At 44.3% G+C, this 27,212-nt stretch overlaps 1 protein-coding gene across 1 annotated transcript in view; it reads right to left on the bottom strand.

Annotated features, from left to right (window-relative positions):
* grin3a (glutamate receptor, ionotropic, N-methyl-D-aspartate 3A) overlaps window positions 1–27,212 on the bottom strand; it is a 116,502-nt gene that overhangs the window by 81,253 nt on the left and 8,037 nt on the right. The window contains exon 2 of the mRNA XM_064979034.1: window positions 9,556–10,196. Within this exon, the coding sequence (XP_064835106.1) occupies window positions 9,556–10,196 (641 nt within the window). The remainder of the gene's footprint in view (window positions 1–9,555; window positions 10,197–27,212) is intronic.

The following is a 27,212-nucleotide window of genomic DNA, read 5'->3' on the forward strand; positions in this document are numbered from 1 at the left end:
CAATACTCCCTCCCATCATAATACTCCATAATACCCCCTCCCATAATACTCCATCTCATCATCATAATACTCCATCATAATACTCCATAATACTCCCTCCCATCATAATACTCCATAATACTCCTCCCATCATAATACTCCATAATACTCCATAATACCCCCACCCCATCCCATAATACTCCATAATACCCATCCATCCCATCATCAAATACATAATACCCCTCCCATCGTAATACTCCGTAATACTCCATAATACTCCACAATACTCCATCAATACACCATACCGTCATAATACTCCACAATACTCAATAATACATAATGCTCCATAATACTCAATAATACTCCATAGTACTCCCTCCCAGAGTAATACAAGATCCAAGATGGCGTAGCAGTCAGACGTCTTGTCGTGTCGTGTCCCTTGTATATATATTTTTTACATATTTTTCTTCGGATATCTTTTAAAACATTTTGCTAAACATCAACATCTAAATACTCCCCTGCAACCCGCCTCACCCAATGTAGCGTGGATCTGCTTTTTTTTTCTAAAGTATTTATATTTACTTCGGATCCGGAACCCCTCAACTGAAGCTAGCCAGCTAACTACCAGCTATCATTCAGCAAACCATTGCTAGCGGTCATTAGCTAACCGGTCATCAGCTAACCTTTAGCTCGGAAGGCTCTCGCCAGTTCGAACAACGCGACTCTAACCAGAGCATATCGGACCTATTATTTTTATTATTTATATCCAAGGATTCCCACCGCAAACAGAACATTCTCATCTGGATCTTCACAACTCGCTAACTAAAAAATAAAATAAAAAAAAACTCCATAATACTCCCTCCCATCATAATACTCCATAATACCCCCTCGCATCATAATACTCCATAATACTCCATAATACTCCCTCCTAGTGTTATACTCCATAATACTCCATCTCATTATAATACTCCATTATACTTACATCCATCATAATACTCCCTCCCATCATAATACTCCATAATGCTCCATAATACTCCCTCCCATCGTAATACTCCATAATACTCCATAATACTCCATCCCGTCATAATATTCCCTCCCATTATAATTCTCCACAATACTCAATAATACTCCCTCCCATCATACTACTCCATAATACTCCATCCAATCATAACACTCCCTTCCATCATAATACTCCATAATACACCATAATATCCCATGCCATCGTAATACTCCAAAATACACCATCCATATCATCACAATACTCCATACCATCTGCAAATACTCAATAATACATCATACTACTCCACACCATCACAAGATCCATAGCATACTCCCTCCTAGTGTTATACTCCATAATACTCCATCTCATTGTAATACTCCATAATACTTCCACCCATCATAATACTCCATAATACTCCCGCTAAACATCATACTCTAAATACTCCCTCAACCATCATAATACTCCATAATACTCCCTCCCATCATTTATATACTCCATAATACTCCATAATAAGCTCCAGCTCCTACCATAATTCTCAATAATTGCTCCATAATACTCCCTCCCATCATAATACTCCATAATACTCCTCCCAGTCATAATACTCCATAATACCCCATATTTATATCCCTCCCATCATAATACTCCATAATACTTCCCTCCCAGCATAATACTAAATAATACTCCATAATACTCCCTCCCATCATAATACTCCATAATACTCCATAATACTCCATAATACTCCCATCATAATACTCCATAATACTCCATCGCATTATAATACTCCATAATACTCCATCGCATTATAATACTCCATAATACTCCATAATACTCCACCCATCATAATACTCCATAATACTCCATCTCCCTCCCATCATACTATACTCCATAATACTCCATAATACTTCCATGCCCATTATAATACTCCATAATACTCCATCTCCGTTATAATACTCCATAATACTGCATAATACTTCCACCCATCATAATACTCCATAATACTCCATCTCATTATAATACTCCATAATACTTCCACCATCATAATACTCCCTCCCATCATAATACTCCATAATACTCCCTCCCATCATAATACTCCATAATACTCCAATAATACTCCATAATACCCCCATCCATCATAATACTCCCTCCCATCATAATACTCCATAATACTCCCCCCATCATAATACTCCATAATACTCCCTCCCATCATAATACTCCATAATACTCCATAATACTCCCTCCCACCATAATACTCAATAATGCTCCATAATACTCCCTCCCATCATAATACTCCATAATACTCCCTCCGTCATAATACTCCATAATACCCCATAATACTCCCTCCCATCATAATACTCCATAATACTCCCTCCCAGCATAATACTACATAATACTCCATAATACTCCCCCCATCATAATACTCCATAATACTCCATAATACTCCCTCCCATCATAATACTCCATAATACTCCATCGCATTATAATACTCCATAATACTCCATCGCATTATAATACTCCATAATACTCCATAATACTTCCACCCATCATAATACTCCATAATACTCCATCTCATCATGATACTCCATAATACTCCATAATACTTCCGCCCATTATAATACTCCATAATACTACATCTCATTATTATACTCCATAATACTGCATAATACTTCCACCCAGCATAATACTCCATAATACTCCATCTCATTATAATACTCCATAATACTGCATAATACTTCCACCCAGCATAATACTCCATAATACTCCCTCCCACCATAATACTCCATAATACTCAATAATACTCAATAATACCCCTCCCATCATAATACTCCCTCCCATCATAATACTCCATAATACGCCCTCCCATCATAATACTCCATAATACTCCCTCCCATCATAATACTCCATAATACTCCATCTCATTATAATACTCCATAATACTCCGTAATACTTCCACCCATCATAATACTTTCACCCATCATAATACTCCATAATACTCCCTCCGATCATAATACTCCATAATACTCCATAATACCTCCTCCCATCATAATACTCCATAATACTCCATAATACCTCCTCCCATCATAATACTCCATAATACTCCATAATACTCCCTCCCATCATAATACTCCGTAATACTCCATAATACCCCCTCCCATCATAATACTCCATAATACTCCATAATACTCCCTCCCATCATAATACTCCATAATACTCCATAATACCTCCTCCCATCATAATACTCCATAATACTCCATAATACCCCCTCCCATCATAATACTCCATAATACTCCGTAATACTCCCTCCCATCATAATACTCCATAATACTCCATAATACCCCCCCCCATCAAAATACTTCATAATACTCCCTCCCATCATAATACTCCATAATACTCCCTCCCATCATAATTCTCCATAATACTCTCTCCCATCATAATACTCCATAATACTCCATAATACTCCATAATACCCCCCCATCATAATACTCCATAATACTCCCTCCCATCATAACACTCCATAATACACCCTCCCATCACAATACTCTATAATACTCCATAATACTCCCTCCCATCATAATACCCCATAATACTCCCTCCCATCATAATACTCCATAATACTCCATCCCATCATAATACTCCATAATACTCCATAATACTCCCTCCCATCATAATACTCTATAATACTCCATAATACACCCTCCCATCACAATACTCTATAATACTCCATAATACTCCATCCCATCATAATACTCCATAATACTCCATACCATCATAATACTCCATAATACTCCCTCCCATCATAATACTCCATAATACTCCATAATACCCCCTCCCATCATGATCCTCCATAATACTCCATAATACTCCCTCCCATCATAATACTCCATAATACTCCCTCCCATCATGATCCTCCATAATACTCCATCCCATCAAAATACTCCATGATACTCCATACCATCATAGTACTCCATACCGTCATAATACTCCATGATAATCCATATCATCACAGTACTCCATACCGTCATAGTACTCTGTACCCATCATGTTACTCCATAATACTCCATACCATCATAGTACTCCATAACATCATAATACTCCATAGTACTCCATACCATCATGATACTCCATACCATCATAATACTCCATACCATCATAATACTCCATACCATCATAATACTCCATACCATCATGATACTCCATACCATCATAATACTCCATACCATCATAATACTCCATACCATCATGATACTCCATACCATTATGATACTCCATAATACTCCATACCATCATAATACTCCATGATACTCCATACCATCATAGTAGTCCATAGTACTCCATACCGTCATAATACTCCATGCCATCATAGTACTCCATACCATCATAGTACTCCATAACATCATAGTACTCCATAACATCATAGTACTCCATGCCACCATGATACTCCATAGCATCAGAATACTCCATGATACTCCATAGCATCAGAATACTCCATGATACTTCATAGCATCAGAATACTCCATGATACTTCATAGCATCATAATACTCCATAATACTTCATAATATCATACTACTCCATACCATCATAATACTCAATACTGTCACAATACTCCATACCACCATAATACTCAATGCAATCGTAATACTACAAAATACTTCATAATACTCCATGATACCCCATACCTTCATAATACTCCATAATACTCCAAAATGCTCCATTATACTCCATAGTACTCCATACCATAATAATACTCCATACCATCATGATGATTCTGAATAAATCTGATCCTTAGGGTGGAATTACCACAGTAGTGTACCATGCAGGCCTCAAAATACATCCTATTTCTTATAGTTTAATGTGGAGGCAGGGGTGGCAGGTAGCCTAGTAGTTAGAGCGTTGGACTAGTAACTGAAAGGTTCCAGGATTGAATCCCAGAGCTGACTGTCACGACTCCGACCGAAGGTGGCTCCCCTTCCCGTTCGGGTGGCACTCGGCCCGTCGTCGTCGCCGGCTTACTAGCTGCCACTGATTCTTTTGTCCCCCTCCTTATGTGTTTATTGAGTACACCTGTTTTGAGTTGTTTGTAATTAGTGAGGCTTTATTAGTCAGCCGGCCCGCCTGGTTCTTTGTGCGGGATTGATTATTGTAACCCTGGTGTTTGCATTAGACGTACGTGTTCGTGTATTTAGTGCTAGACTGTTTTCGTTCCCTGTGTCTGAGGCATTTGGTTTGAGCACCCGAAAGTGGGGTGACCGTAGTTCACCGTGTGTGCATTAAAGGAGCACTTTATTGAACTCTGCTTTCCTGCGCCTGATTTCACCCTCACGACACCCAGGACCTTACAGAATCCCACACCCAGAAAGAATGGAGTCAGCAGGAGCAGCGGCCAACCCTCTCCCATCAATGGAGGAACGGGTCCTACACCATACCACCGTTCTCCATTGGATCGGAACGGCTATGGATCAGGTGATGGAGAGAATGGACCGATGGGAGAGAAGTGGTCTCCTCTCTCCACCTTCGGCTCTCCCAGCTCAGGACTCCCCATCCCCCGGCTCCAGCGCTCTCCGTCTTACGCTCCCGAAGGTTTATGATGGAGCGGCGGTGGGGTGCCAGGGATTCTTACTCCAGCTGGAACTGTACCTGGCCACCGTCAGACCCACTCCCTCGGGAGCGGAGAGAGTGAGTGTCCTCATCTCCTGCCCCACGGGTCGTGCTCTGGAGTGGGCGAACGCAGTCTGGAATGGCCCAGACTCAGCGAAGGAGCACTACCCAGAACGACTATTCCATCTCAGGCAGGAGAAGAGGAGCGCCCAGGATTACGCATTGGAGTTCCGGACCTTGGCAGCAGGATCTGGGTGGAACGACAAGGCCCTTAGCGACCACTACTGGTGTAGTCTCCGGGAGGACGTCCGCAGGGAGATAGCGTGTCGGGACACTGCTCTTCCCCTGGATGAGCTGATTGACATGTCCATCCGACCGGACAATCTGCTGGGTGGTGTGTTCCACCACCCAGCACCTCCGCTCCCATTTCGATGGAGTTGAAGGAGGAGTCTCCCCCTGCACCAGCTGTGGTCGGAGAGGACACATGGCCGATTGGTGCTGGGGGGTTCGGTCTGGGAGTCGAGATGGCAGGCGGAACACTTCTCGATCACCCCAAACTCACCCAGAACCCCCTGTTGGTCACATGTTTGGCGCTAGTCGATTCAGGCACAGCTGGGAACTTTATGGATCGCGGGCTCTTATATTAGGTGTTCTGCTTGTGCCGATAGATTCTCCCTTTCACGTGCACTCCCTAGATAGCCGGCCATTAGGGTCAGGGGTGGTCAGGGAGACCACGGTTCCACTGGACATGGTAACGCAGGGGAATCGTAGGGAGCGTATCAGTCTCTATATTATTGATTCGCCTGCGTTTCCAGTGGTGCTAGGGATTTCCTGGCTGGCCCGGCCCAATCCTAACATTTTGTGGAGACAGGGGTTCTCCAGGGGTGGTCAGAGGAGTGTTCTGGAAGGTGTCTGGGAGTTTCCATCGGTGCCACGTCGGTGGAGAGTCCACACCAGGGTCCCACGGTGTGCATTCCCTCCCGAGTATGCCGATTTGGCATCGCTTTCAGTAAAAAGAAGGCGACTAAATTACCACCACATCGACCGGGAAGGGATTGTGCGATAGATCTCCAGGTAAACGCAGCGCTTCCCAAGAGTCACGTGTACCCATTGTCCCAAGAGGAGACGTTGGCTAAGGAGATATATGTCACGGAGTCTCTGGAACATGGGTACATTCGGTCCTCTATCTCACCCGTCTCCTCGAGTTTCTTTTTTGTGAAGAAAAAGGAGGGAGATTTGTGTCCGTGTATTGATTAAAGAGGTCTTAAATGCCATCACAGTGGGGTTCAGCTACCCACTACCTCTCATTGCTACGGCGGTGGAATCATTTCACGGAGCGCAGTGCTTCACAAAATTGGATCTCAGGAGCGCGCATAGTCTGGTGCGTATTCGGAAGGGAGACAAGTGGAAAACCGCATTTAGTACCACATCGGACCACTATGAGTACTGCGTCATGCCATATGGGTTAAAGAATGCTCCAGCCGTTTTCTAATCCTTTGTAGACAAGATTCTCAGGGGGAGTGGTTGTTTATATCGATAACATTCTAATCTACTCAGCCACTCACGCCGCGCATGTGTCTCTGGTACTCCAAACGAGCCGTCTCCTTTCTGGGTTATCGCATTTCCACCTCGGGGGTGGTGATGGAGGGTGACCGCATTAGGGCCGTGCGTAATTGGACGACTCCGACCACGGTAAAAGAGGTGCAGCGGTTTTTGGGTTTTGCCAACTACTACCAGAGGTTTATCTTGGGTTTTGACCAGATAGCGGCTCCCATCACCTCACTGCTGAAGGGGGGCCCGGTGCGGTTGCGGTGGTCAGCAGAGGTGGATGGAGCATTCAACAAAAGATTGAAGGCGCTGTTCACTGATGCACCCGTGTTGGCGCATCCGGACCCCTCTCTATCATTCATAGTGGAGGTGGACGCGTCCGAGGCTGGGGTGGGTGGCGTGCTATCACAGCGCTCGGGTACGCCACCAAAACTCCGCCCCTGCGCTTTCTTCTCGAGGAAGCTCAGCCCAGCGGAGCGTAACTATGATGTGGGGGAGCGGGAGTTGTTAGCGGTGGTCAGGAATCTGAAGGTGTGGAGACACTGGCTTGAGGGGGCTAAGCACCCCTTTCTCATCTGGACCGATCACCAAAATCTGGAGTATATTCGGGCAGCTAGGAGACTGAACCCACATCAGGCAAGGTGGGCCATGTTTTTCACCCGATTCCGGTTCATGTTATCTTATAGACCGGGCTCCCAGAATGTGAAGGCGGACGCACAGTCCCACCTTTACGACACAGAGGATCGGTCCACCGAACCTACTCCCATCCTTCCCGCCTCAAGGCTGATAGCAACCGTGGTATGGGAGGTGGACTCGGACATCGAGCGGGCGTTACGGGCTGAACCCGCGCCTCCTCAGTGTCCGGCGGGGCGGAAGTACGTGCCGCTTGGTGTTCAGGACCAACTGATTCGGTGGGCTCACGTCCTACCCTCCTCGGGTCACCCTGGGGTGATGAGGACAGTGGGGAGCCTTCGGGGAGGTATTAGCTAGGGACGTTAAGGTTTATGTCTCCTCCTGTTCGGTGTGCGCCCAGAGTAAGGCTCCTAGGCACCTTCCTAGGGGGAAGTTACAACCCCTCCCCGTTCCACAACGGCCATGGTCTCATCTCTCCGTAGATTTCCTGACCGATCAGCCCCCGTCTCAGTGGAACCCTACGGTTCTGGTGATTGTGGACCGGTTCTCTAAGTCCTGCCGTCTCCTCCCGTTGCCCGGTATCCCTACAGCCCTACAGACTGCGGAGGAGTTATTCACCCATGTCTTTCGGCACTACGGGGTGCCGGAGGACATCGTTTCTGCGGTACTACGGTAGTTCACCGTGTGTGCATTTTAAAGAAGCACTTTATTGAACTCTGCTTTCCTGATTTCACCCTCACGACACCCAGGACCTTACACTGACAAGTAAAAAATCTGTTGTTCAGCCCCTGAACAAGGCAGTTAACCCACTGTTCCTAGGCCGTCATTGAAAATAAGAATTTGTTCATAATTGACTTGCCTAGTTAAGTAAAGGTTCAATAAATAGTACACTACTGTTGACCAGGGCTCTGGTTAAAATAACTTCACGACACTACATAGGGTGCCATTTGGGTTGCATCCTACCAACACAACTGTATTTTATCATACTTGACTGAGTAATATCTCAGCATCAGTGTATTTATCATACTTGACTGAGTAATATCTCAGCATCAGTGTATTTATCATACTTGACTGAGTAATATCTCAGCATCAGTGTATTTATCATACTGCACTAGGCCAGATATTTCCCTGAGATTATCATGTGTTAACAGGTATTGAATCATATAGACCTATTGTACTGAATAATATAGACCAATTGAAATTAATCATATAGACCTATTGAAATGAATCATATAAACCTACTGTACTGAATCATATAGACCTATTGAAATGAATCATATATTGTACTGAATCATATATACCTATTGTACTGAATCATATAGACCTATTGTACTGAATCATATAGACGTATTGTACTGAATAATATAGACCTGTTGAAATTAATCATATAGATCTATTGAAATGAATCATATAGACCTACTGTACTGAATCATATAGACCTATAAATTAATCATATAGGCATAGTGTACTGAATCATATAGATGTATTTAACTGAATTATATAGACCTATTGCACTGAATCATACAGCCATATTGTATTGAATCATATAGACCTATTTAACTGAATTATATATACCTATTGCACTTAATCATACAGCCATATTGTACTAAATCATATAGACTTATTATACTGAATCATCTAGACCTATTGTATTGAATCATATAGACCTATTGAACTTAATCATATAGACGTATTGAGCTGAATCGTACAGACCTATTCTGAATCATACACTTGGACTAAATCACCACAAACGTCTTTATTAATGCTTTATATGAGAAGTGAATCAGCATCAGTACTGCACCTGGACAGATATTTCCCTGAGGTCATGTTCCTGTTCTGCCTGCTCTGTGTATCCATGCAGTTGGTGATGGAGGGGATGAGGGCGAGCTCAGGGGAGAGGTACGCAGCTGACCCCACCACCCGGGCCACCAGCTCCAGCCCATCCTGTACGTAGTGATCCAGGGAGGGAGTCCCCATCCTGCCATGGGCCAGCAGTCCCGCCGGCAGCCCCTCGGTCCTCAGCTCCTCCACGTCCTGCGTGTCCCCCAACACCCAGTGGTACTCTGGCAGCATCAGGCCCAGCTTGGTCACCACGTTAAAGATCCTCTTGATGTCCCGGATGTCGCAGCCGAATGTTACGACTGTAGACGTTGACTCCTTGATGGACTCCAGGTATCCCCGTAGAGAGGTCTGGAAGTCGGCCTTGGAGACGGAGCTGTTAGGGTGAGAGTTGGGCAAGGTGCTGGAGTTGGTGATGTTGACCACAGAACCCAGGTGGAACTTGGTGTTGTTACGGAGACGAACCAGGAAGCTGGAAACATTCCATTCCTGACAGAGCAGGAGGCTGACGTCATACCAGCTGTTGATCACCAGCAGGGAGTAGAGCAGCTCCACCTGGGGCAGGGCCGGGTTCTGCATCGGCATCTGGAAATGGAGAGGGTTCTGAAGGGAAGGAGTGAGAGAGAGGGAGAGAGAGAGAGAGAGAGAGAGAGAGAGAGAGAGAGAGAGAGGAGAGAGAGAGTGAGAGTGAGAGAGAGAGAGAGAGAGAGAGAGAGAGAGAGGGAGAGAGAGAGAGTGAGAGAGGGAGAGAGAGAGAGAGAGAGAGAGAGAGAGAGAGAGAGAGGAGAGAGAGAGAGAGAGAGAGAGAGAGGGAGAGAGAGAGAGAGAGAGAGAGAGAGAGAGAGAGAGAGAGAGAGAGAGTGAGAGTGAGAGAGAGAGAGAGAGAGAGAGAGAGAGAGAGAGAGAGAGAGAGAGAGAGAGAGAGAGAGAGGGAGAGAGAGAGAGTGAGAGAGAGAGAGAGAGAGAGAGTGAGAGAGGGAAGAGAGAGAGTGAGAGAGAGAGAGAGTGAAAGAGAGAGAGAGTGAGAGAGAGGGAGAGAGAGAGAGAGAGAGAGGAGAGAGAGAGAGAGAGAGAGAGAGAGAGGGAGAGAGAGAGATACTTGTTAGTGATATGCAAAATAACCATGTTTAATTTATAGACTAACTATAACTGGCTGACTAGAGCCAGTGTGTCTGTCATCGTATTAGGTTATCACTAATCTCAGCACCCACTGGGTACAGGCATCAGATCAACATCCAGTTTTGATTTAAATTTGGATGAGTTGTCAACCTACATGAATTCAACGTGAAATCAACAAAACATTTCACTGTCATTGAATTCACTCCCTTAAGTTGATGACTTTTTGCAAATCCAGTCAGTTTTCCACGTTGATTCAACGTCATCACACTGAATTCTCGCTAATGAAATAACATTGATTCAACCCGTTTTTGCCCAGTTCGAAGAGACTAGGCCATCACTGAAGCTGTGGCACCAGGGCTTGGACTCAAACTGTATATACAATATAAGTCTGAAGTTTACATACACCTTAGCCAAATACATTTCAACTCACTTCCTGACAATTAATCCTAATAAAAATTCCCTGTCTTAGGTCAGTTAGGATCACCACTTTATTTTAAGAATGTGAAATGTCAGAATAATAGTAGACAGAATGATTTATTTCAGCTTTTATTTCTTTCATCACATTCCCAGTGGGTCAGAAGTTTACATACATTCAATTAGTAATTGGTAGTTTAACTTGGGTCAAGCGTTTCGGGTAGCCTTCCACAAGCTTCCCACAATAAGTTGGGTGAATTTTGGCCCATTCCTCTTGACAGAGCTGATGTAACTGAGTCAGGTTTGTAGGCCTCCTTGCTCGCACATGCTTTTTCAGGTTTGCAGGTTTGTCCACAAATTTTCTATAGGATTGAGGTCAGGGCTTTGTGATGGCCACTCCAATACCTTGACTTTGTTGTCCTTAAGCCATTTTGCCACATCTTTGGAAGTATGCTTGGGGTTATTGTTCATTTGGAAGACCATTTGCGACCAAGCTTTAACTTAATGACTGATGTCTTGAGATGTTGCTTCAATATATCCACATAATTTTCCTCACTCATGATGACATCTATTTTGTGAAGTGCACCAGTCCCTCCTGCAGCAAAGAACCCCAGAACATGATGCTGCCACCCCGTTCTTCATGGCTGGGATGGTGTTCTTCGGCTTGCAAGACCTTTTTCCTCCAAACATAACAATGGTCATTATAGCCAAACAGTTATACACTGCTCAAAAAAATAAAGGGAACACTAAAAGAACACATCCTAGATCTGAATGAATGAAATATTCTTATTAAATACTTTTTACTTTACATAGTTGAATGTGCTGACAACAAAATCACACAAAAATTATCAATGGAAATCAAATTTATCAACCCATGAAGGTCTGGATTTGGAGTCACACTCAAAATTAAAGTGGAAAACTACACGACAGGCTGATCCAACTTTGATGTAATGTCCTTAAAACAAGTCAAAATGAGGCTCAGTAGTGTGTGTTGCCTCCACGTGCCTGTATGACCTCACTACAACACCTGGGCATGCTCCTGATGAGGTGGCGGATGGTCTCCTGAGGGATCTCCTCCCAGACCTGGACTAAAGCATCCGCCAACTCCTGGACTGTCTGTGGTGCAACGTGGCGTTGGTGGATGGAGCGAGACATGATGTCCCAGATGTGCTCAATTGGATTCAGGTCTGGGGAACGGGCGGGCCAGTCAATAGCATCAATGCCTTCTTCTTGCAGGAACTGCTGACACACTCCAGCCACATGAGGTCTAGCATTGTGTTGCATTAGGAGGAACCCAGGGCATCCGCACCAGCATATGGTCTCACAAGGGGTCTGAGGATCTCAACTCGGTACCTAATGGCAGTCAGGCTACCTCTGGCGAGCACATGGAGGGCTGTGCGGGCCCCCAAAGACATGCCATCCTACACCATAACTGACCCACCGCCAAACCGGTCATGCTGGAGGATGTTGCAGGCAGCAGAACGTTCTCCACGGCGTCTCCAGACTCTGTCACGTCTGTCACATGTGCTCAGTATGAACAGCTTTCATCCGTGAAGAGCACAGGGCACCAGTGGCGAATTTTCCAATCTTGGTGTTCTCTGGCAAATGCCAAACGTCCTGCACGGTGTTGGGCTGTAAGCACAACCCCCACCTGTGGACGTTGTGCCCTAATACCACCCTCATGGAGTCTGTTTCTGAGTGTTTGAGCAGACACATGCACATTTGTGGCCTGCTGGAGGTCATTTTGCAGGGCTCTGGCAGTGCTCCACCTGCTCCTCCTTGCACAAAGGCAGAGGTAGCGGTCCTGCTGCTGGTTTGTTGCCCTCCTACGGCCTCCTCCACGACTCCTGATGTACTGTCCTGTCTCCTGGTAGTGCCTCCATGCTCTGGACACTACGCTGACAGACACAGCAAACCTTCTTGCCACCGCTCGCATTGATGTGCCATCCTGGATGAGCTGCACTACCTGAGCCACTTGTGTGGGTTGCAGACTCCGTCTCATGCTACCACCAGAGTGAAAGCACCGCCAGCATTCAAAAGTGAGCAAAACATCAGCCAGGAAGCATAGGAACTGAGAAGTGGTCTGTGGTCACCACCTGCAGAACCACTCCTTTATTGGGGTGTCTTGCTAATTGCCTATAATTTCCACCTGTTGTCTATTCCTTTTGCACAACAGCATGTGACATTTATTGTCAATCAGTGTTGCTTTGTGGAGGTCTACAATATTTTTGTGAAGTCTTGGCTCATTTCTTCTGATTTTCCCATTATGTCAAGCAAAGAAGCACTGAGTTTGAAGGTAGGCTTTGAAATACATCCACAGGTACACGTCCAAATGACTCAAATGATGTCAATTAGCCTATTAGAAGCTTCTAAAGCCATGACATAATTTCCTGGAATTTTCCAAGCTGTTTAATGGCACAGTCAACTTAGTGTTTGTAAACTTCTGACCCATTGGAATTGTGATACAGTGAATTATAAGTTAAATAACCTGTCTGTAAACAATTGTTTGAAAAATGACTTGTGTCATATACGTATATACAAAGTCCTAACCAACTTGACAAAACTTTAGTTTGTTAACAATACATTTGTGGAGTGGTTGAAAAATGAGTTTCAGTGACTCCAACCGAAGTGTACAGTATACAGAACCAGTCAAAGTTTGGCCAACTGATTCTAGGATTTTTCTTTATTTGTTTCTAATAATTTGTTTGACACTTTATTGGTTACTATATGATTCCATATGTGCTATTTCATAGTTTTGATGTCTTCACTATTAACCTTCATTGTAGACAAGAGTAAAAATAAAGAAAAACTCTAGAATGAGTAGGGGTGTCCAAACTTTTGACTGGTACTGTATATATTTATATATATTCTCTCAACCAGCTTCATGAGGTAGTCACCTGGAATGCATTTCATTTAACTGGCTTGTTAACAGATCATTTAGGTAGCCTGTTTTTCCCACTTGATTTTTGGGTAGTTGTTTTCTGTTTTGTGTTGTTGCACCTTACAGGACTGTTTCGTTCACTCTCTTTGATGTTTTGTTATTCAGTGTTCAGTTGATTTATTAAATACTAACATGAACACGCTGCATTTTGGTACTCTTCCTCCGCTGACGAGGAGAACCGTTACAGATCATTTGTGGAATTTATCTAATGTGTTTTAATGTTTGAGCCAATCAGTTGTGACAAGGTACCCCTAAACAGAAGATAGCCCTATTTGGTAAAAATACCAAGTCCATATTATGGCAAGAACAGCTCAAATAAGCAAAGAGAAACTACAGTCCATAATTACTTTAAGACATGAAAGTCAGTCAATTCGGAAAATTTCAATAACTTTTAAAGTTTCTTCACATGCAGTCGAAAAAACCATCAAGACCTATGATGAAACTCGCTCTCATGAGGACCGCCACAGGAAAGGAGGACCCATAGTTACCTCTGCTGCAGAGGATACGTTCATTAGAGCTACCAGCCTCAGAAATTGCAGCCCAAATACATGCTTCACAGAGTTCAAGTAACAGACACATCTTAACATCAACTGTTCAGAGACTGCGTGAATAAGGCCTTCATGGTCGAATTGCTATAAAGAAACCATTACTAAAGGACACCAATAAGAAGAAGACACTTTCTTGGGCCAAGAAACACAAGAAATCGACATTAGACCAGTGTAAATCTGTCCTTTGGTCTGATGAGTACAAATTTGGTTTGTTCCAACCGCCGTGTCTTTGTGAGACACAGAGGAGGAGAACGGATGATCTCTGCATGTGTGTTTCCAGCCATGAAGCATGGAGGAGGAGGTATGATGATGTGGGGGTGTTTTGCTGGTGACACTTTTGGTGATTATTTAGAATTCAAGGCACATTTAACCAGCATGGCTACTACAGTATTCTGCAGCAATATGCAATCCCATCTGGTTTGCGTGTAGTGGGACTATTATTTGTTTTTCAAGAGGACAATGACCCAACACACCTTCGGGCTGTGTAAGGACTATTTGACAAAGAAGGAGAGTGATGGAGTGCTGCAGATGGCCCGGCCTCCACAATCACCAGAACAAAAGCCAATTGAGATGGTTTTGGATGAGTTGGACGGCACAGTGAAAGAAAAGCAACCAAACTGTGTTCAGCATATGTGGGAACTCTTTCAAGACTGTTGGAAAAGCATTCCAGGTGAAGCTGGTTGAGAGAATGCCAAGACTGTACAAAGCTGTCACCAAGGAAAAGTTTGGCTATTTTGAAGAATCTAAATGATAACATATATTTTAATTTGTTTAAACACTTTTTTAGTTACTACATGAATCCATATGTGTTATTTCATAGTTTTGATGTTTTCACTATTATTCTACAATGTAGAAAATAGTTAAAATAAAGAAAACCCTTGAATGAGTAGGTGTGTAAAAACTGTCTCTAACCAAAATAGAACTAGGAGTGGGAGGTACATTATAGTGTCTAGTTTGAGAAACAGATGCCTCACAAGTCCTCAACTGGCAGCTTCATTAAATAGTATCCGCAAAACACCAGTCTCAACATCAACAGTGAAGAGGCGACTCTGGGATGCTGGACTTCTAGGCAGTGTTGCAAAGAAAAAGCAATATCTTAGAATGGCCAAAAAATAGAAAAGATTAAGATGGGCAAAAGAACACAAACACTGGACAGAGGAACTCTGAGGAACTCCGGAACTCTGCCTAGAAGGCCAGCACCCGGAGTTGCCTCTTCACTGTTGACGTTGAGACTGGACAGAGGAACTCTGCCTAGAAGGCCAGCACCCGGAGTTGCCTCTTCACTGTTGACGTTGAGACTGGACAGAGGAACTCTGCCTAGAAGGCCAGCACCCGGAGTTGCCTCTTCACTGTTGACATTGAGACTGGACAGAGGAACTCTGCCTAGAAGGCCAGCACCCGGAGTTGCCTCTTCACTGTTGACATTGAGACTGGACAGAGGAACTCTGCCTAGAAGGCCAGCACCCGGAGTTGCCTCTTCACTGTTGACATTGAGACTGGACAGAGGAACTCTGCCTAGAAGGCCAGCACCCGGAGTTGCCTCTTCACTGTTGACATTGAGACTGGACAGAGGAACTCTGCCTAGAAGGCCAGCACCCGGAGTTGCCTCTTCACTGTTGACATTGAGACTGGACAGAGGAACTCTGCCTAGAAGGCCAGCACCCGGAGTTGCCTCTTCACTGTTGACATTGAGACTGGACAGAGGAACTCTGCCTAGAAGGCCAGCACCCGGAGTTGCCTCTTCACTGTTGACATTGAGACTGGACAGAGGAACTCTGCCTAGAAGGCCAGCACCCGGAGTTGCCTCTTCACTGTTGACATTGAGACTGGACAGAGGAACTCTGCCTAGAAGGCCTTCACCCGGAGTCTCCTCTTCACTGTTGACATTGAGACTGGACAGAGGAACTCTGCCTAGAAGGCCAGCACCCGGAGTTGCCTCTTCACTGTTGACATTGAGACTGGTGTTTTGCGTTTCCTATTTAATTTGACCTAACTCCACTCAAAACTATCTTCAGCCCTGTTATCCTCACACAAAGCCCCAAAACTGTGTTGTGACTTTGAAACCGAAGCATAAAAAGAAGACGAGATTGATTAATTTGTAAAGGCCCGGGTATAAGGGCCCAATACAGTGTCTGATACAATCAACAAACGACTGTTTTATATCTTGTCATGAACATATTTCCTGAATATTTCTTTATGCAATTCAACCTTTACAATTGTTCATGCACTTGTGCTTTTGTTTTGGAATACGGCAAACAATTTGACCCTTGACCTGATTGGTTATATTATTATTATTATCTTTTTGGTTTCTACAAAAGAAGCTTTAACTGGACTTTATGAATTACTAAAACTATATAAATATATAAAACTATAACTCTATTTCTAATCGAATCAACAAATAAGGTGATTAAATGGATTATACTGTAACGCTTTTTTTGTAAGGGAAATGAAAATAGGCAACAGGCCAAAGCTTTCTTTCTAGGACCTTGTAGAATTATACCAAACATGTCCTTGACATCTATCTAAACTAAATACTGTTGTTTTGTTTTTGATTTATATATTTCCACTAATATTTCTTCAAGTAATTAATCATTTGCAATAGCGTGTGCACTATTTATCAAGCTTCGGTGCTTATGTTTGTGCACCTTGTGAGTTGATATGCACCGGCAGACGTTATCCAGCTGGTACCTACAGGCAGAAAGGCCAGGCGGTTCTGGTATTATTAAGGTCCAACCCCTCTGGTTGGTCAATAGAAGGTGACTAGAATAGAACACTCATCAATAACTAAACCCTCATCCCCTAGCCTAACTGAGCACTAACCCCTCGTCCCCTAGCTGAACTGAGCACTAACCCCTCATCCCCTAGCTGAACTGAGCACTAACCCCTCATCCCCTAGCCTAACTGAGCACTAACCCCTCATCCCCTAGCTGAATTGAGCACTAACTCCTCATCCCCTAGCCTAACTGAGCACTACCCCTCATCCGCTAGCTGAACTGAGCATTAACCCCTCATCCCCTAGCCTAACTGAGCACTAACCCTCATCCCCTAGCTGAATTGAGCTCTAACCCCTCATCCCCTAGCCTAACTGAGCACTAACCCCTCATCCCCTAGCTGAACTGAGCACAAACCCTCATCCCCTAGCTGAACTGAGCACTAACCCCTCATCCCCTAGCTGAACTGAGCACTAACCCCTCATCCCCTAGCTGAACTGAGCACTAACCCCTCATCCCGTAGCCGAGTTGAGCTTAGATTAGTTGAGTTAGGTGGTGTGTGACCCCAAATATCAAATCGAATCAAATCAAATATTATTGATCACATACACATATTTAGCAGATGTTATTGCAGGTGCAGTGAAATGCTTATGCGTTCCTAGCTCCACTAGTGGAGTAATATCTAACAATTCACAACAATACACACAAATCTAAAAGTAAAAGAATGGAATTAAGAAATATATAAATATTAGGAACGATCAATGTTCGGAGTGGCATTCACTAAAATACAGTAGAATAGGATACAGTACATACATATGAGATGAGAAAAGCAGTGTGTGAACGTTATTAAAGTGACTAGTGTTCCATTATTAAAGTGACCAGTGATTCCATGTCTCTGTATATGGGGCAGCAGCCTCTAAGGTGCAGGGTTGACTAGCTGGGTGTTAGCCGGCTTGTGATGGCTATTGAACAGGCTGATGGCCTTGAGATAGAAGCTGTTTTTCAGTCTCTCGGTCCCGGCATTAATGCAGCTGTACTGACCTCGCCTTCTGGACGATACCAGGATGAACAGGCTGTGGCTCGGGTGGTTGATGCGCTTGATAATCTTTTTTGGCCTTCCTGTGAAATAAGGTGCAGTAGGTGTCCTGGAGGGCAGGCAGTGTGCCCCGGTGACGCGTTGGGCAGACCGCACCACGGTTCTGCAGAGCCCTGCCATTGTGGTTGGTGAAGTTGCCGAAGTTGCCGTACCAGGTGGTGATACAGCTAGACAGGATGCTCTCAATTGTGCATCTGTAAAAGTTTCTGAGGGTCTTAGGGGCAAAGCCACATGTCTTCAGACACCTGAGGTTGAAGAGGCACTGTTGCGCCTTCTTCACCACATTGTCTCTGGACCATTTCTGATCGTCAGTGATGTGGGCACTGAGGAACTTAAAGCTTTCCACTTTCTCCACTGCGGTCCCGTCGATGTGGATAGGGGGCGTGCTCCCTCTGCTGTTTCCTGAAGTCCTTGAGCAGCTCCTTAGTTTTGTTGACGTTGAGGCAGAGGTTATTTTCCTGGCACCACTCTGTCAGGGCCCTCACCTGCTCCCTGTAGGCTGTCTCATCGTTGTTGGTAATCAGGTGTAGACTACTGTTGTGACGCCTGCAAACCTGATGATTGAGTTGGAGGCATGCCTGGCCATGCAGTCATCGGTGAACAGGGAGTACTGGATGGGGCTGAGCACACACCCTTGTGGGGCCCCTGTGTTAAGGATCAGCGAAGTGGAGCTGTTGTTTCCTACCTTCACCACATGGGGCGGCCCATTAGGAAGTCCAGGACCCAGTTGCACAGGTCGGGGTTCAGACTCAGGGCCCCGAGAATGAGCTTGGCTGAGCTATAGTCAATCAACAACATGTTTTACATAGGCATTCCACTTATCCAGATGGATTGCATTGTCTGTGGACCAATTGGGGCGGTAAGCAAATTGGAGTGGGTCTAGGGTGTCAGGTAAGGTAGAGGTGATATGATCCTTAACTAGCCTCTCAAAGCACTTCATGATGACGGCCTAGGAACAGTGGGTTAACTGCCTGTTCAGAGGCAGAATGACAGATGTCAACGACCTTGTCAGCTCGGGGCTTGAACTTGCAACCTTCCGGTTACTAGTCCAACGCTCTAACCACTAGGCTACCCTGCCACCTCTACACTCTAACCACTAGGCTACCTGCCACCTCTACACTCTAACCACTAGGCTACCCTGCCGCCTCTACACTCTAACCACTAGGCTACCCTGCCACCTCTACACTCTAACCACTAGGCTACCTGCCACCTCTACGCTCTAACCACTAGGCTACCTGCTGCCGCGTTGTAATAGTCACCGTGGGAAGAACTTCACCTATACACTTCCTGATGAACTCAGTCACCGTGTCCATGTATACGTCAATGCTATTCTCGGAGTCTACCCTGGAACGTATCACATCCAAATGACCAAAACAACCTTGAAGCATAGATTATGATTGGTCAGACCAGCATTGAATATACCTATTGCACGGGTACTTCCTGTTTGAGCTTCTGGCTATAGGAAGGAAGGAGCAAAATGGAGTCGTGATCTGATTCAGAGATTTTCAAAATATGCTTTTAACCAAAGCTACACAAGCATTTGTGTTAAGAGTATTGATAGCCTAGCATAGCACTAAGCCTAGCATTCAGCAGGCAACATTTTCACAAAAACAAGAAAAGCATTCAAATAAAATCATTTACCTTTGAAGAACTTCAGATGTTTTCAATGACGAGTCTCTCAGTTAGATAGCAAATGTTCATTTTTTCCAATAAGATTATTTGTGTAAGAGAAATAGCTCCATTTTGTTCATCACGTTTGGCTAAGAAAAAAAAAACTAAAATGCAGTCACTTACAACGGCAAACTTTTTTCCAAATTAGCTCCATAATATCGACAGAAACATGGAAAACGTTGTTTAGAATCAATCCTCAAGGTGTTTTCACATATCTATTCGATAATCTATCAGTGGTGGCAGCTGGCTTCTCATCAGAAGAAAACGGAAAAATACTGCAGCTGGAGATTACGCAATAATTGCGACGGAGGACACCAAGCGACCACCTGGTAAATGTAGTCTCTTATGGTCAATCTTCCAATGATATGCCTACAAATACGTCACAATGCTGCAGACACCTTGGGGAAAACGTGGAAAAGGTAAGCTGACTCCTAGCTCCTCCATAGCCATATAAGGAGTCATTGCCATGGGGCGGTTTCAATTATTTATTTATTTTATCTGTTTTTTTTCTGTAACATCAGTTCTGTGGCACTCACAGACAATATCTTTGCAGTTTTGGAAACATCAGAGTGTTTTCTTTCCAAAGCTGTCAATTATATGCATAGTCGAGCATCTTTTCGTGACAAAATATCTTGTTTAAAACGGGAACGTTTTGCATCCAAAGATTAAAAGAGCGCCCCCTATATCGAAGAAGTTAAAATCCCCAGCTACAAGAAATGTGGCCTCATCATATATGGTTTCCAGATTGCACAAATTCCAGTGTAGTTCCTTGAGGGCCGTCGTGGTATCAGGCTTGAGGGGGAATATACACAGCTATGACTATAACCGAAGAGAATTCTCTTGGGAGGTAATATGGTCTGCATTTGATTGTGAGTTATTCTAAGTTGGGTGAACAATAGGACTTGAGGTTCGGTATGTTATCACAATCACACCATGAGTAGTTAATCATGAAACATACACCACACAACATACACTTCTTCCGGGAGAGATATTTATTTCTGTCAGCACAATGAACTGAATATCCAGCTGGCTATATGGACAGGGTTAATATATTCAGAGAGAGCCATGATTCTGTGAGTATGTTACAGTTCCTGATGTCTCTCTGGAAGGAGACCCTCACCCTGAGCTTGTCTACTTTATTGTCCATAGACTGAACATTAGCGAGTAATATACTGGTGGATGGTGTGCATGCCTCCTGAGCCGGACTAGAAGTCCACTTCGAATACATCTTATCCGCCAGCAGCGTCTTGGAGCAGCCTCTGGGATAAGTTCTATTGCCCTGGGGGGTACGAACAAAGGATCCAATTTGGGAAAGTCGTATTCCTGGTCGTAATCCTGGTGAGTTACGAAGTTTCTTAGGAGTTAGATGAAGAGCTGCCATGTCTGTCGGCACCATCTTGACGCAACGTAGTGGATGATACACTGAATTGCCTTGTTAAATAACACACGGAATTGGGTTCCAATTGGGACACAGTTGTTGTCTGGAGATGAGCTGGGGGTCTTTCCAGAGAGGCCGAATGAGAAGGTTTGTGAGGCTAGGTCATTTCCCCAGGGGGCCGGGGCTATAGTGAAGACGACTTCCTGTAATTGACAGACAGAAAACAGGCAAATCTACAAATCTACACACACTAAAGAAGAGCTCTTCATCCCTTCATGAATGTATCTCCAAATGTCAAAACAAAGACGTCGTGCCACTTCAGCAGGATATTAAAATATGAGTCCCAATTGACCTGATGGAGACGGTGATTCCTTGTAAATGTCTAAAACCCTGAGATCAAACCTGACTCAGATGAACCTGACTCATATAAACCTGACTTTGATCAACCTGACTTGGATAAACCTGACTTGGATAAACCTAACTTAGCTTCTGTGTGTGTGGGGGGGGGGGGGGTCATCTATCTATCTATCTATCTATCTATCTATCTATCTATCTATCTATCTATCTATCTATCTATCTATCTATCTATCTATCTATCCCCAGTGTGTGGCATGGCTCCCAGAATCCCTCAAGTCAACTAATTATAGAACCCTTCAGGGTAACTAATTGCAGAACCATTCCAGTTAACTAATTGCAGAACCATTCCGGTTAACTAATTACAGAACCCGTCAGGGTAACTAATTACAGAATCCTTCAGGGTAGTAACTAATTACAGAATCCTTCAGGGTAGTAACTAATTACAGAACCCTTCCGTTTAACTAATTACAGGATTTATTTTTATTTATCATCCCAATCAACAGGAGGAAGCGCTGCTATTTAACAACATAAAAAAAACCTTGTTGCCCTCAGGGCTCTACTCTCATCTCCTTCAAACACAACTTTCAAGTCCCAAATGACACCCTATTCCCTATGTAGTGCACTACTTTAGACCAGAGCCCTATGGATACCCATTCCTTATATAGCGCACTACTTTGGACCACAGTCCTATGGAACCCTATTCCCTATATAGTGCACTGCTATAGACCAGAGTCCTATGGAACCCTATTCCCTATATAGTGCACTACTTTAGACCAAGGCCCATAGGACCAGCCCATAGGATCCTACTCAAAAGTAGGGTATGGGGTGCCATTTGGGTTGCAGGCAACCACACAACACTGTTGTAACTGTTATTCGATATGTATTGATACACAGTAAATAGTTATTAATGGCTAATGAGCAGGAAGTGTTTTCTTGTGTTGCTATAACGTAGCAGGTAGCCTGGGTCTCAGCCTGGGTCTCTGCCTGGGTCTCTGCCTGGGTCTCTGCCTGGGTCTCAGCCTGGGTCTCTGCCTGGGTCTCTGCCTGGGTCTCTGCCTGGGTCTATGCCTGGGTCTCTGCCTGGGTCTCAGCCTGGGTCTCAGCCTGGGTCTCTGCCTGGGTCTCTGCCTGGGTCTCTGCCTGGGTCTATGCCTGGGTCTCTGCCTGGGTCTCAGCCTGGGTCTCAGCCTGGGTCTCTGCCTGGGTCTCTGCCTGGTCAGAGAAGTGTGCTTGTAGAGCATAGATACCAATGTTCTGATGATAACTGTCTAATCTGATGTTTGGTATGAGAGAGAGAAAGAACTGTTAATTACTCTATTTTCAATTGTAACATTGTGCATCAATATGTATCAATACGTTACACGGTATACCAATGAAATGAAATGGAGAGTGGAAGAGACAGAGACAGAGAAGGGCAAAGAGAGAGAAAAGCAGAGAGAGAGAAGGGCAGAGAGACAGGCAGAGAGAGAGAGACAGAGATGAGCAGAGAGAGAGAAGGGCAGAGAGACAGACAAAGTGACAGAGAGACAGAAAGGCAGAGACTGGCAGAGAGATAGGGAGAGAGGGACAGAGAGACAGAGAGACAGAGGGAGAGAAAGGCAGAGAGAAAGGCAGAGAGACATGCAGAGAGGCAGAGAGAAAGAGAAAGAGAGAGAAAGAGAGAGAGGCAGAGAGGCAGAGGCAGAGAGACAGGGAGAGAAAGAGAGAGAGGCAGAGAGGCAGAGGCAGAGAGGCAGAGAGAAAGAGAGAGAAGGAGAGAGACAGAGAGAGCAGGAGAGAGACAGGCAGAGAGAGTTAATTCGATCCCAGTGGTGTGTACAGTTCATCTTATTTTTTTATTTTTAAATCGTTATCCATTTTTTTGGAACATGCTAATATACATCATCCAACACCCATGATGATCTGGGGCACAACTACGGCAAGTCTGGAAGTACAAATGGAACAATCCCAATATATAACGTCTACGCTTATGATGAACCAGTTTGTTACACTTTCACAGCTCCACTCTCTTGTTTATACCCAATCCCTGTCACTTCCTGTTGAACGTAGAAACAGGGAGAGCTCGGTTTGTTGTTTTGGAAAGTGTGTTGTTTTAAATGTATATTGGAAAGTTTCTTAGTAGCTAGCTAACGTTTTAGTTTGGATCCCACGACGCAGTTGGCATCAGTTGCTAGGACTGCTACTCTTTGTTCAGTGATCCTTCCGACCAAGTCCGGGTCTGAGCCTAGCTGCTAGTTATACGCTAGCTGGGTTTCTTGAGGGCCTGAATGCAGCCAGCGACGCGGTTAGCCATTGTGGCCCAGACCACGGATTGTCCCGGGTTTCTAGATCCCTGCTGTTTGTTGTTTTTAATCTTCCCTGTGACCTGCCCTGTCTGGAACTACGAGGGGTAACAGTGTAAACGTTGCTAGCTAATATGACAAAGACCAAAGCCGGTGGGATTACCATTGAGGACAGTGGTGTCTCTCTATCACAGATAAAGGATCTTTTAAACAAACAAAAATAGTTCTACAAGCAGTTGTGACAACAACAACAAAATTAGCTTCAAGTGTTTTGTCCAAATACTGGTAGATTCAACTAATAAAAGAATGGACGACCTGACCAGAGAGGTCCAGGTCCCGAAGAACAGTTTGCAGTCCTCCCAGGGTCTGCTCAATGAGTTGAAACAGGAGAACAGCAGTCCTCCCAGGGTCAGCTCGATGAGTTGAAACAGGAGAACAGCAGTCCTCCCAGGGTCAGCTCGATGAGTTGAAACAGGAGAACAGCAGTCCTCCCAGGGTCAGCTCGATGAGTTGAAACAGGAGAACAGCAGTCCTCCCAGGGTCAGCTCGATGAGTTGAAACAGGAGAACAGCAGTCCTACCAGGGTCAGCTCGATGAGTTGAAACAGGAGAACAGCAGTCCTCCCAGGGTCAGCTCGATGAGTTGAAACAGGAGAACAGCAGTCCTACCAGGGTCAGCTCGATGAGTTGAAACAGGAGAACAGCAGTCCTACCAGGGTCAGCTCGATGAGTTGAAACAGGAGAACAGCAGTCCTCCCAGGGTCAGCTCGATGAGTTGAAACAGGAGAACAGCAGTCCTCCCAGGGTCAGCTCGATGAGTTGAAACAGGAGAACAGCAGTCCTCCCAGGGTCAGCTCGATGAGTTGAAACAGGAGAACAGCAGTCCTCCCAGGGTCAGCTCGATGAGTTGAAACAGGAGAACAGCAGTCCTCCCAGGGTCAGCTCGATGAGTTGAAACAGGAGAACAGCAGTCCTCCCAGGGTCAGCTCGATGAGTTGAAACAGGAGAACAGCAGTCCTACCAGGGTCAGCTCGATGAGTTGAAACAGGAGAACAGCAGTCCTCCCAGGGTCAGCTCGATGAGTTGAAACAGGAGAACAGCAGTCCTCCCAGGGTCAGCTCGATGAGTTGAAACAGGAGAACAGCACCTATACACTTGTGAGCGCGCCCACAGGACTGGAAAACCCACCACCGGCCCAGGTGACAGGCCCAGGTGGTCAAGTTCCTGAGGTTCAAGGACAAGATAGCTGTTCTGGAAAGAGCCAAGAACTTTAGAGGAATGTATATCTTCCTCAACTAGGACTATCCTGAAGCTGTGGCCAGAAGCTGTGGCCAGTAGCTGATCCCAGCCATGGAAGCTACCAGAGCGTGTGGGGACATTGCTTACATCCGCTATGACAGGCTCATTGTCCACCCTCCCTCCCAGAAGAGTGGAAGGGATGAGAGCGCCAAGACTATGGGTTTGTAGCTTCAGCCCCGCAGCAAAAACCAAATGATTAATGGACTGCTGAATGTATATTTATTCTCTCTTGCTTTGAGCATGCTCATTTCAATATTATGTCTATCTCTGAAAAGCTATGGAGGAAAGGGCTGAAAATAGCCCATTTTAATACTGTGGGGCAAAAAAGTATTTAGTCAGCCACCAATTGTGCAAGTTCTCCCACTAAAAAGATGAGAGAGGCCTGTAATTTTCATCATAGGTACACTTCAACTATGACAGACAAAATGAGAAGAAGAAAATCCAGAAAATCACATTGTATGATTTTTAATGAATTTATTTGCAAATTATGGTGGAAAATAAGTATTTGGTCACCTTATTTAAGCAACATCTCAAGACATCAGTCAGGAAGTTAAAGCTTGGTTGCAAAAAGTCTTCTAAATGGAATATGACCCCAACCATACTTCCAAAGTTGTGGCAAAATGGCTTAAGGACATCAAAGTCAAGGTATTGGGGTGGCCATCACAAAGCCCTGACCTCAATCCTATAGACAATTTGTGGGCAGAACCGAAAAAGCGAGTGCGAGCAAGGAGGCCTACAACCCTGAGTTACACCAGCTCTGTCAGGAGGAAGGGGCCAAAAATCACCCAACTTATTGTGGGAAGCTTGTGGAAGGCTACCCGAAACGTTTGACCCAAGTTAAACCATTTAAAGCAATGCTAGCATATATTAATTGAGTGTATGTAAACTTCTGACCCACTGGAAATGTGATGAAAGAAATAAAAACTATACTATTATTCTGACACTTCACATTCTTAAAATAAAGTGGTGATACCTAACTGACCTAAGACAGGGTATTGTTACTAGTATTAAATGCCAGGAATTGTGTAAAACTGATTTTTAAATATATTTGGCTAAGGTGTATGCTAACTTCCAACTTTAACTGTATCTAGCCTTAGAAATAAGGTTCCTGAAATGAATAACTTGCTAACATCAGATAACATTCATATATTAGCCATTCTGAGACTCACTTAGATAATTAATTGATGATACATCAGTAGCAATACAGGGATATAGCATTTATAGAAGAGACAGGACTGTAAACAGAGGTCTCAACATGCACCTGTTAAGAAACTGACTGTTAGAACTGTTAAAGCTCCATGGATTGATGAGGAATTGAAAAACGGTGTTGTTGAAAGAGATGGGGCAAAAGGAGTGGCTAATAAGTCTGGCTGCACATCTGATTGGCTGACTTACTGCAAATGGAGAAATGATGTGACTAAACTCAACAAATAGAAGAAGAAACCGATCAATGATATAAAGAATGATGGATAAAACACTTTGGAGTACTTTAAATTAAAAGTAAAAACCATTTGCCAATTATTGGTAAGTGGGCACAAGACGAAGGGATGCCAAAGTAATTACCCAAGAAAAACCAGCCTTTACTGGTTCTAACAGCAGACCAATAAGCTGTCTGCCAGCTCTTACCAAACTGTTGGAATAAAATGTGTTTAACCAAATACAATGCTACTTCTCTGTAAACAAATTAACAACAGACTTTCAGCATGCTTATAGAGAAGGGCACTCAACATGTACTGCACTGACGACACAAATGACTGATGATTGGTTGAAAGAAATTGATAATTACAAGATTGTGAGATCTGTA

Source organism: Oncorhynchus masou, chromosome 11 (assembly GCF_036934945.1).
Source record: "Oncorhynchus masou masou isolate Uvic2021 chromosome 11, UVic_Omas_1.1, whole genome shotgun sequence".
Taxonomy (NCBI): domain Eukaryota; kingdom Metazoa; phylum Chordata; class Actinopteri; order Salmoniformes; family Salmonidae; genus Oncorhynchus; species Oncorhynchus masou.